Genomic DNA, 12380 nt, shown 5'->3' with positions numbered 1-12380 from the left:
AGTATCACATGTTTCGTTCCAGATATCAAGGAAATTGTGAGACCAAGAGGGGGAGGGAACATTCTTGGAGGAAATATAGCATGGAAGGATGAGAAAACCATTGTGCTCTCTCAACACTCAAGGTGAGAGTGACTTGGACAACACACTCAAATGACAGAATATAGTAGTGATAGGCTGTTTCTCAACACAGGTTCTTTCCACTATCTCAAAATGCTTTGGGTAAAGTCCAAATCCAGGAAAATTAGTCAACCCCTGTCATTTCCCTGAGAAGTATCAAACTGTTGGCTTCTTCACACTATTAAACTGACAGAATGGAGGGAGGGGAATGATCTCTTTCCCCCCTGCTTGGGTTGTTTAAAGTCAATGTTTTCATCTTTGCAAGAGCATCCCCTGTCTCCCTCCCTGCTAAATTCCCCTATATCAGAGCACAAGCTAAAACCAGACACTTCTTGTCCCAAAGCTGAAATGAAAGGCTGGCATCCAGAGGCCTGCCAGCCCTCCCACATCAGCTTCAGGGCCAGAAGCAATTAGAAAGAAGCTAGGCATATGATAACAAAGCATGGGAAGCATCAGCCTACGCACTGATGGCTGAGATGTCTTTATTCACATTTTCCCTCCTAATTAATGAGGCAGCAGATCTCTCTAGCCCTGCCCACACTTCAAGTACAATCTTGCCTCTGTGCCAGCACCCACAGTGCTGTCAAACCAGGCTTCCACAAGTGTATTTGGGAAAGATCCAGGAAAGCACCCTATTTAGAACACAGCCCCTGCCTCTAGTCCCGCAGCTGTGAGAAGTCCTAGCAGCAAAACTGCTTCATAGGAAAGGATCTGCTGGACAGGATTCCTCAGAAACAGGACTCGGAGCAGCTGGGAGGGAAGCTCAGCACCGTACTACATGGACAGTGTTAGCAAATGCTGCTGATGGAAAGCCATATTCCTTGTTTATATTCTTCAAACTCTTGTCGCATCACAAAAGCAACCATGTGTCTGAAGGCCTTGTGGTATTAGATAGGCTTTGTGATTCCAAAGTCTAGAATAAGTCTCCTCAGCTACCAAGCAGCTGTTTGTTTTTAGCTATTACTTTGCCTAACATTTATACTTCTAATTCAGATCCTATTCGCCGCTGGATCAGAAATGGCTAGTAAAAGTTTTAATATCAATTCAACAGCTTGCTTGTAACCATGCTTATAACTACCGACAGCATCCTATGCTGGCGTGCTTGTCATTGTAACATGACTATAACAAAATTATACAGTTAACATTTATTAGTCTTCGATAAGACATTATGTAAAGAATTTGAGCATCAGGACTGGCCCATCTAACAAAACGATGGCTCTTATTTGGGCTCACGAATCCATAACCAAACCAATGGCTTCTGTCTGCCTCTGACATTTTTCTGCACTTGAACGTTACTCTGGAATTAAACAGGGTGTGCACTGTAAAAAAGAACAGATCCTTCAGACTAATGCCAAACATGGACAAGTCTTTCTCCATCATTAACTGAAATAAAAAAACCTGACTGCTGTTCGGACCTGTGAGACAGCCCTCTCTTGCACAGACCTGTTAGAACTTCAGTAAGAACTGTAATGAGATTCAGCTGGGCTGCAAGAGAAGGCAGAAAGTCTGCCTCTTGGGCTTGTCAGGAAGGAGAGGACTCAGAGTTAAATGTCCATCTCACTGCAGCTGAGCTTCAGTGCTGAAATCACCCTACGAGATCTTACTTCTGTCAATCACAGAAAAGGTAGTGCTATATTCATAGCCTGGGATGTGCTTCTGGGATTAGTCTGCCCTTTTGGGAAACACCTTTATCTACACAGCCACCTAGCAGCTTTGCAGACTGGGGGAACTACAGCTGATCTACGCACAATGGCTGTTGTGGAGTTGCACAGGTTCAGTCTGTAATCCCTTCTCACCGACTGGAAGTTCTGAAGTTCTACCAGGGTCTTCTTATCTACAATGACTTGTCCTTTTAGCTTGCAATGGAATGCCTCCTCTACACGTCTGTGGGGCGAAACTTCCTCCAAGGAGAGCAGGAGTGGAGGCAGCTGGCTAGGATGGGCTGAAATAGCCAGGGATGCTCGACGCTCAATGGCTTCTGGGAAGAAAAGAAAAGGTACAGGAAAATAAAGGCTTAGTTTAAGAGCCTGGTCTATGAAGCCATTAGTTGTGTGATTAGACTTCTGCACTTAACTCTTCGACTCAAACTAAGCAGCCCTGAGGAAACATTTTTCCAAAATTTTGACTGCCGGATAGGGGAATGCTTTAAGGTAAACGTTTGCAAAGCCAGTTCTTTATTTGCCATGGCGTTCACCAACAGAAGCATACCACAAAAGCACAAAGCTCTCACAGTCTTTACCTTTTAATATTTCCTTAAACTCCTGCAGAAGGACTTCCCGGGTGACTTCAGCACCAGGTGCTCCTGGAGGTCCCTGGGGACCGGGAGGTCCTGGGGGCCCAACAAGGCCACGCTAAGGAAGTAACCAAAGAAAAACATGTGAATTGAACCAGGCAGTTGCACTGACAGACCACAAATTCTCTCAGCCATGAGCCAGTCCTACAGGGCTGTCAGCCACGTGAGCAGCCCCCTCCACTATCAGTCCAACGACAGGCCTGATGCAGTAAGTCTTAAACTGACTCTCCAGCCAGCTGTGAATTCCAGCACTTGGAATCTACTCATATCTTTATGTGGGAGGATAAACTTTGCTCAGGTAAACACTAGCTGGTCCTTGAAGTACATATATACAGTGCAAAGCACAACAACAGGCACAAGACTAAGTTTGCCACTGCTGTATCTTCTCCTATCACCAAAGTATCATACTTTTACACTTATTCTGTCTATTCACTAACTAAAATAGCTATCTAGCCACATTATTACGTTATTTAATATACATTGCTCAGACATAATGATCACATACATGAACATTTGGTGTGACAGTAGAGCTCTCAGTAAAAAAATTAAACAGTTCATTCATAACACCTGTAAAAATTAGCCACACACACATTAGAGCTTTAAAGTAGCAGTACAAACATGCAGCAGCGTTATCAAAGCTATTCTGATGTATATGGTTCCCAAGAGTTCCTGTTTCCTCAACTGAAATGCAGTAAACCTGCATGGAAGCACTCCTGTCTATCAGCTCACTAAGAAAAAAAAAGGAAATCATTAACAGCGTTATCATTAAAAGCATTCAAGATTATCTAAGCAGCAGATTAGAAGTCCACACATGATCAAGCATCACTCAGCAGATGATCAGTAACTCATTATTTTGAAATAAACAACTTGTCCACACCTTGCTTAATATATCCTTTGGGATACTTGGACTTTATCTAGTGGAAGAAAAAAACATTAATTTTATTTCTACTGAGCAGGAGAAAAAAAAAACACACACAAAAAAGGCTCAGTCCAAGAAACAGCTGGTTTAAACAAAAATGAATGTTGACAGTGGAATTCACACACCTTAACTTACAAAGCATATAGCACTCTTTGCCTCAGACTTGTCCAAAATACTCTGAGAAATTAAACACACAAATGAAAAAGCAGCACACTCTGGGGTGAGAAGGCAAAAGCTGGAGTATACAAAACACCTTGCGTATCAGTAGTGAGAAGGGAAGCCACACTGCACATTTATTAGCTGAGGGCGATATAGCAATAACCTACTAATTTCTTGTCTTTCCCTTTGCATCTCCTTTTAGAGGTATTGCCATCATCTGGGCGGTGAACAAAGGAGATCCAGGTCCGCCGTGGATCTGTGATTCGAGGATCTGGAGATTCTAGGATCTAAAGAGAAACAAGAGCAAAGACTGGTATCATCGTATCTCTAGCCAATACATGGATTCAGGGAAGGCAAAGTTTCCAGACCAAACTGTTGTCTGCTGCCTAAACCACATCCCAAATGCAGTACGTCTGGATCAAGGAGGACATTGAAGGTGGGATAAAATGGAATTTTACATTTCTGTAACAAGCAATTCAGTTTGGATTATCCAGTACCATGCCACTTTGTCTTCATTTACAGGAGCATTGCAAATGCAGGGTAGTACTTCAGTCTGAGCTCTGACACAGTGTATGAAAGACACCAGCCTTCCAAAGAGTCCCATTAGAGTGGGATTTTTTTCTTCATAAGTTGCAGGCTAAGCCTGCCAGCAGAAATGTCCCAAAAGACAGAAGATGCTGCACTTAAAACATCAAAATGCCTTTTCATAACTTAATAAGCTATTACCTGCAGGGCCTCCCATCTTCCTTTGCTTAAGAAATCAGTTAGAGCCAAGAGCTGGGAACCAGTGCACCTCAGAGACCTTTCTCAAGCTTCTGAGACTCTCAGCCCTCTGAAAGTCCTAATATGTGCCACAGAAAACCTGCCCAGATGCCAGAGATTGTTCACTACTGGCATCTGACATTTATCAGCTGGATCAGTCAAGCAATACAGGGAGATTAAAATGTACAGAAACATTTGAAATGCTCCACAACTTTCAAATCACAGGCTGCAGAGTGACAAATGTGCACACAGAAAAAAACAAAATCACAATGAGAAATGAAGTACATGTCCGATCACAGAAAAGATGTCCGTTGGCAAATTCAACTACCTTGCCCACTCCTGCATTCTGCAACTGTATCATAGCCATAGAGAAATTATCTAGGGAAGCTTTGACATTGAAGTGCCTAGTCCTGGATCCCTTCTAAACAAAGTCTGGACAGAAGAGAGGATCTGTCTTTATGAATTTGGATCCCCTTCCCATTGGACTCCCTCGTTCCCATTACTCACCTCCCAGAGACAACCAGAAGTAAGTGGTCAAATAGCCATACCTGTTGTTTTTCTCCTAGGCTAGGAAATTAACTTCTAACTTTAGACTGAAAAAAGGTACCAGAAATCATTGGTTGTCAATATCCTGCCCTGCTCTTGTCGAGAGCAACTAGCAGTTGGCTAGGGAGGTTCCAATCTGCTGGCACACCAGCCTCCCAAATGTCCTTCATGGTGAGGATAAAAGCACAAGCCCTCCCAGAATTTCACAAACCATGCTTAATTATCCAGAGCCATTAATGAAAAAGCCAGAGAAGAACTGCAATGAACACTTAAAAAAAATAAATCTTTAAAATAAACAAAAATCCCACCCTATGCCTATTGTAAACTTCTGGAATTCATTCAGAAAAACTGTTTTTGTTGTTCTCCTGGTGAGACAGAACAGGTACAGATCAGAATTCCAGCAGGAAAGCAACACAAGGCAGTAGTGGGTTGAATGATATTTGAAACGATTCCTAGACCATTATAAGATTAGGTAAATCAATATTGATCTATCACCATTCAGGAGGAAGAAAACAAGATGGGTGTGGAAAAAGCATAGAAGCAAAGCCAGTCAACAGTGCGCTTTTCAGATCTAAAAGTGTTTGCCCCTGGATGTTAAGCTCCTACTAGTTTGACAGCACTAGACGGTTCTGCCGCAGCTCAGACACTATAGCTCTACATTCAGTGATCTTGCAAGGTGCTTCCAGCACAGCCGAGTTAGCAAACGCTCTACATTTGCTCCTTACCTGTCTCACTTGGCTCTCTAAAGCACTTGCCACTTCTCAGCTAAGTTTTATTGAGTTTTAATAACATTTCTAGTACCACTTATGAGCATAGATTCCCCTTCATCAAGTAGACTGCAGAAGCACATAGGAAACAATTACCCTTTGGAATGCAGGTAGAGCTGAGGTCCCAAAAGCCACAATATACGTCACTGAGAGCAACAGGAATTGGACAGAGGACTGCAAATTTTAGCTAGAAATGCCAGGGCAAACCCATTTTGAGGAGAAAAGACCACAGTCTGCGTGACCTGCTATGACAAAAACCCACGCAGCATAAATCGTTTGAAAATTAAATCTTAGAAGTCTGCTGGAGTTCCAGCTTGAGGCTGTAAGGAATGTCAGAGCTTCTAAGCTGATGCAGAGCCTGGAAAACTCACTCTCCGGCACGCATCCAGGCACATGGGTGTAGTACAAGGCACTTGTCCATAGATTTCTTAGCTGATGTGATCACAACTCTTTATTTCAAACAGCTTGGGTCAACAAATTATTTACAAGCCAGCAGAGTATGATGTACAAACCAGCTCCCCAGAAATCCGATGTGTCGTGAGCAGAGCAAGGGTATTTGTTAAATATACATCTCCACCCCTGTGAAGCCAACTATCTTCTCTATTTGGCAAATAATCTTAGGTTATTTACTGCTCAAACGCAATCCACAGGAAGATCTACTCCTATTGAATTGCTGTATTCACGCAGTCCACTTATCCTCCCCTCTGCAACATTCTGTCTGGAGTAGCTGCCACCTGCGCTCTAAGCCAGAGCAAGGACATCCCAAGACATTTCACCATATCATTCATGCATCCTACTGTAATTAACGATAGCCAGAGATATGGTTATGCCCACTCGCCTTGGTGCTCAAATTTAGCGCGTATCGCAAACGAGAGCAAGACACATATTCATAACAATCTAGTTTGTTATTTCTGTACCAAAAATCAGTCTTGAACAGACTCTTTAATGTTTATAACCACATTTTCAGTCAGCCGTAAATCGCATGTTTAGTCAAAGGGTTTTAGTAGGTTGTTTTAGCTGAATTACTATTTGCCTTTTTTATTTACTGCACTGAGGGCTTAAATAGCTTTTTTTTCCATTGGAAAGTAATGTAGATGGAGCACCACAGGAAAGCACGGGCATTGTGAAATTCGTTACCTCGCTAAAACATTATCATCTTCCCACAAATTGCTTGACTGCAGATTTTTGCAAAGCGTAAAAAAAGTCAAAGACAGGCCAGGAAAGTCCTTTGGTGCAAACCTCTCCGTCTATTGTACCACATTTACATCAAGTCCAGAGGCAAACGTTCATAAAGTTTGAAAAGTTCTTAGAACAGCACATGAGGTGCAGCTTATCTCTACAACAAACATGAAATATATTTATGGGAGTTCTGTAAAGATGTAATGATTTCTGATGGGAGAAGCTAGTTCTTTCCTACCCCACTTCATCTGAAAGCAGGCAGGTGCAGCATCACCACACATGAGGTCACACCTGCAGAGGACTGTATTTATGAGCATCGAAGTTTACAAAGCTCATAAATGTAGAGCAGGTAAAAGCCTACCCTACCCATGCTTTTCCCAAAGGGAGAAGATGTCTTTTTGTCCCAGTGACTGGGACCGACAGGTCTGTGGTAAAGCTGCAGTGCAGTTGACAAAACAGAAGGAAGCACCCAACTCAGGCAGGATGGAGTACTCCCTCAGTGCTGTAACAGAAGCCAGAGAAAGAACAGCTGGGTTGTAGAGAAAAGGAAAATAAAATCAGTTCATCCTTCAAAAAGAGCTGGCTCATGTGGCAGGAACTCAGCAGTGCAGTCTCCAGAGCACAGCACACACAAGACCAGAGTCTTAGGCGCTGGGATGCAGCATTTGCTGCAGATGTGGAAGAGACTAATCAAGTACTCCTGGTTTCCACCAGGCTCCAAGACAGGCATAAACTCCCCTCTACTGCAAAAAGGAGGAAACAGGCCAGCTAGAAGCAGAAGCCAGCAATCATGGGCAGACTCTGATCATTAACTGTGAAGACAAACAGATGTCCTCAGCCTTTCTGGAGCTCCAGCTGTGAAGAAACAGGCCAGAGCAGACATCTTGTCAGGGAGAAAAAAGAAATCCAGATGGCACATCCCAGAAAAATAAATTAAGAACTCCAGAAGTTTTTAAAGAAATAAATATAAAAATCCCATACCTCTCCAGTGGCTTGCTTAAATTACAAATCCCTCTACAAGACAGTCATGGCACTCCCCAATTTCTCCAGCCCAAGCATGATTGACAGTTAAAATGAATGTTCCATCCTTGTGGTATTATTATTTAATTACTATGGCATGCATGAGCAATCCCAGCAATAAGCATGCAAGCCTCTATTTTTCTTGGCAGTGGCAGCCTCCAGCAGCCAGAGAGACCTTGCAGCCAACTCAGGTATCAGTCAGGGCTGAGAACAGCCTTGGAATCCCAGCAAAGGGGACTTGTCCCTCCTGGGGTGCTGTTTACAGCGCAAAGCTAACCTACAGGAGTCTGGAGGAATCCTCACCTTAACTACAGTGAAATCAGGTTACTCCTTAACACTTGAAACAGTACCTCCAAAATCAACAGAATCCTTGCCAGCAATTTTTAATGAACTTTCAATCAGGTCTTTTAACATTACCTTGGAATCCCAATACAATGGCACCTACCTATCACTTCAGAACCAGTTTAGAAGACTGACGAGAAATTAGCCCACCCTCTCCCTAACTTCCCTCACAAAAAAAAAAAAAAAAAAAAGAAAAAAAAGACAAGCTGAGCTGTAATTTAGGCTGCTGTACGCAAACAGAACCTGTGGTTCTTTCTGGCTTTAACTCCCAGAACAGCACGCACTTCCCAGAGACACACACAGTCTCTGGCCAAGACTCAGCCAGCGTGGAAGAAACTGCTAGCAGAAAATCTACAGTCAAGTAGCAGAGTTTGGATCCTGAGAAATTTCTGAACTGTATCTGAACTTTCCTGAAATTCAAGGATGCTGGGATCCAGTCTGCACCTCTGCTAAAAACTACACTGGAATGAACAAAAAAAAATAAATCAACGTGACGTGTGAGCAAGCTTGTACACCTGAGAGCATCTCAAAGTGTTCTCAGGCACACCTAAGTGTTTCTCAGGGTGGAACAGGATGGAAAGAAAGCATGAAAAGGTTACAATTTTTTCAGAAAACAGCATCCTTTCCACCTGCAATTAGTCAGAGATGTGTCCAAGAACATATCTAACTATTCCAGTCCACAGCCTTTATGTCTGAAGTTACTGCCCTGCAAGTTTTGCTCAGTTACCTACATATTTGTCCATCTGGGATTGAATTATATTTAAGAATTCTTTGCTTAATAGTTAAGCATTTGCCAGCTGCAAAATGGACTCGACTAAGCATTTCAATTACCTTCATCCACAAATTTCTATGTTATTATACCTGATTTACACCAGCAAGAGTATTGTCAGCTTTGTTATGAAATTGGGAGCAAATTATTTATTTCAGTAGTGTATTTTACTTGGAAGAGGTTAAAAAGTGACAGACCACTGGTTTTTTAGCATGAAAAATCCTATGGCAGCTGCTAATAACTTATGGTTATACACACTCTTGGTTATTAATGAGATGTAAAACCAAGGTCCTGACCACTTGTGGTTTTTACAGATCTCTCAAGAATTTTCCCTAGAGCAGAAGTGTTAGGTCTGGCATCTTAGCCAAATCCGAAATGGAATTCCTACCTAAATTCCCCACTATGTTTTGTGATTGAAAAGTTATACTTCACTCCCCTAAATGGCTATCTCAAAACGCTTCTCCCCTCCACTTAAACACAAAGTACCTGCAGCAGCCACACCCATAATGAATTTAATTAATCTAATGGAACAGTTCGCATGAGCAAGAGCTATTCTGGGTGAGGAATGTTTGTGCTGTGTTAGCCATGCTGCAACGTTAACCAGTGCCACCCGTGGATGTACCAGTAAAGTTCTGTCTTGAGGGACACCACAAAGGCGAGGAACTGAGCAGCACCAACAGAACAGGAGCAGTGTAATGCATGTAGTACATAAACCCACATCTGATATAGGACTACATAATTTAATAATGAGCTTTAAAAATCTTATATACAGCTCTGAGAAATGAGATGAAGCACTGAATTATCTGATAGGCCGAGTCACAGATATATGAATCCAACGTTATTTTACATGGGCCACGAGGAATTGCTAGGAAGCCTGTTATTTGCTCTGGCATATTATGGACTAGAAGGGCTATAACAAGCCTGACAGTGATGACAGATACAAAACATGAAAGATAACATCTCCTGCTACAGACAGGTCCACAGTCCAGTCTCTCCCATGGCTTTACCACTTGTCAGACCACAAAAATACTTTTCTCAATTACACGTGCAATCACACACTTCAGGCTAAGACTGAAATCTCTTTACAGTGGAGGAATGCAATCTGTGCTATGTCACTGAACCAGCTGCTGTTTTCAACGGGAAGCAAAAGGCCCCAAAGAAATCATTCAGAGAGATTTACATCATAAACCAGGTAGACCTGACCCTAGATACCTGACAGAGACAGAAGGATCACAAAGAAAATAAAATTTCAAGGACTCTTTAGCTATATAGTGGCTAACTAATTTCAAAATATTACACTATTTCTTCCACTGAAGGTAAAATCCTGTTGACCTCAAATCATCCCTGAAATTTCACTGGGACACTGAGTCATTAATTTTCCCCAGGTTAGGATGCTGTCTTTGAGTTGCTTAGCTGAACTACCCCTAAAAGCAGCTCACAGAACAGCTGAAGCTGGAAGGGACATGCACAGGCTGTTTAATTCAACACTCTCTGCTCCAAGCAGGTGAACTAGAACAGGTTACTCTGGACCACGTGCAGTCAGGTTTTGACTGTCTCCAAGGATGGATGCTCCGCAGCCTCTCTGACCAGCCTTTTCCAGTGTTTGACCATCCTCATGGTACAGAGGCTTTTTTCCTTACATTTAAGCAGAATTTCCTGTACTTCAGCTTGTAACCACTGCTTCTTGTCCTTTCACTGGGCACCAAAAGTCTGCTCCATCTTTATTCCCTCTGCCCAGGTATCAAGTGGTAACTCCTGGTCAGCATCAACTCTATATAGCCAGTGGACAATCTACTACCGTTAACCCCTGTTAGCGTGCTACCACGTCCTGCAAGGCAAAATCTATGCCTGGAAAGGAGAAGGCAAGCCTGGCGAGTGGCAGCTGCAGGTACTCAGCCACACAGTCAAATTAAGAAGGTCCAATAGATTAAAACCATCACTCACATTCTGCTCTCTCTTAGTACACCTGTGTCAGAGAAGAAAACTCATGTGCTTGCAAGCACATCACATTGACAGCAACTCAGCAAAGATAAGACTGGAGAAAAACTTTTAAAAAACCACAAACCAAATACACAGTTCCCTTGGAAATATCAGGTTTATCAGGAGATTTGAGATTTCTGCTTCCCCGTTTTAGGTAGAGGTTTCACCACATGACTCACTCATGCATCGTGAATGTTGAATGGGAGCTTTCTACACACCTATTTGAAAAGAATTCCCAAAAGAAATTTGTCCCAAATTGTTTTGCTTAATTAGAAGGAAAAGACATCTACCTTTTCAATAGTATGAATAAAAAACACTACTCAGCTAGTATTTCATTCCCTGCTCCTCCTGCTTTGATAAACCTACCAGCTGGCAGCAGAGCGTTCCAAGGTAAACACAGCCCTAATTTTTACTGCACAAGGCCACAAAAATTCCACCTTTCCTGTTATGTGCTGTAGAGAAATGAAATGGGACACTGCTGTTGTTCCATGAAAGCATGCCCTGTACAGGAAAGTGAAACAAGACTGCTCACAGAAGTACCTTCACAGCTCAAAGAGATCAGCCTTCCACTTTCAACGTTCCTTTAGCTTGATAGGTTAGGTAAGGAGAGCTTCGCTATTACTTTCCGTCTTCCCTCAACTGAATACAAATTGTGGTGCTTTGCTGTAAATGGCAACTGTCAACGACCCCAGAAATGGTGACAATCCTTAAGCATTGCATTTATAGTATGTGTAAAATAATCCCTTAGTTTGGGCAGGTGCTATATATAAATATAAATACAATACAGTCACCCATGACATTTAGAAGCAATACTTAACTAGAGAGCCTGGATGTCAACCTCAAATAGATTCCAAGGAGAAAACTTCACAGTGCAAAATTTGGGAGTGGATATCAAGCAGAGCTCATAAGCATTTACATCAAAGATTTGGTTTCATCCTATACTTACTCAACAGAACCTGCCTTCACTGACCTCACCAGCTCTTACTGCAGCCAAACCTTTGCCATGGATATTTTAAAGCAAAGTATTTCAACACAGAAACTGCAGCTTCCAAACAATGTCTGTTTTAATGAATGCCCACTAGCCTTCAAATGAATACTGTGTTTCTTCTAGCAATAGTAGATGTATGACTATAGCAGAATTAACCAGGACCAGTTTCTGCTTGCTTTTACAGTCAGAATATATTCTGCTTGCAGTCCAATACATTTTACATCAAGCCAAATTAGTTCCAGAATGGACTGAAATTTAGTTGTACCAGATAGATACCCAGCCCCTTTTGCAAAAGCAGAATGAAGCAGCGCTAGAAGGAGTAGAAGAAAGTGATTGATTATAAGCACCTCAAGAACTTAGCATGTATACAACCTGTCCTGACAGAGCCCTGTGATACACAGCAAAAAATTAGCTACAGAAACTCTGCTTACAGTCCCCTAATGATAATTTTAAGTGCAGCAGCCAGCTTTTTTATGTAGAGGATTGTTTCCCAGACTTGCCCAACCTTAACCAATTACTCTCACAATAGCATTGAATAG

The 12380-nt window shown here is 42.3% G+C and overlaps 1 protein-coding gene across 3 annotated transcripts in view; it reads right to left on the bottom strand.

The window, feature by feature from the left end:
- C1QTNF12 (C1q and TNF related 12) overlaps positions 1-12380 on the bottom strand; it is a 28399-nt gene that overhangs the window by 12014 nt on the left and 4005 nt on the right. For 2 of the 3 annotated variants that reach the window (XM_055704421.1, XM_055704422.1), the window contains exons 3-5: positions 3656-3775; positions 2357-2468; positions 1866-2095 (exon numbers count right to left, since the gene is read on the bottom strand). In XM_055704421.1, coding sequence (XP_055560396.1) covers positions 1866-2095; positions 2357-2468; positions 3656-3775 — 462 coding nt within the window. The remainder of the gene's footprint in view (positions 1-1865; positions 2096-2356; positions 2469-3655; positions 3776-12380) is intronic. The other variant, XM_055704423.1, reaches the window with a different exon arrangement.

The sequence above is a fragment of the Falco cherrug genome, chromosome 3 (genome assembly GCF_023634085.1).
Source record: "Falco cherrug isolate bFalChe1 chromosome 3, bFalChe1.pri, whole genome shotgun sequence".
NCBI classification, from domain to species: Eukaryota; Metazoa; Chordata; class Aves; order Falconiformes; family Falconidae; genus Falco; species Falco cherrug.
The sequence above is the reverse complement of the archived record's forward strand: the minus strand, read 5'-3'. Positions and strand labels throughout refer to the sequence as shown.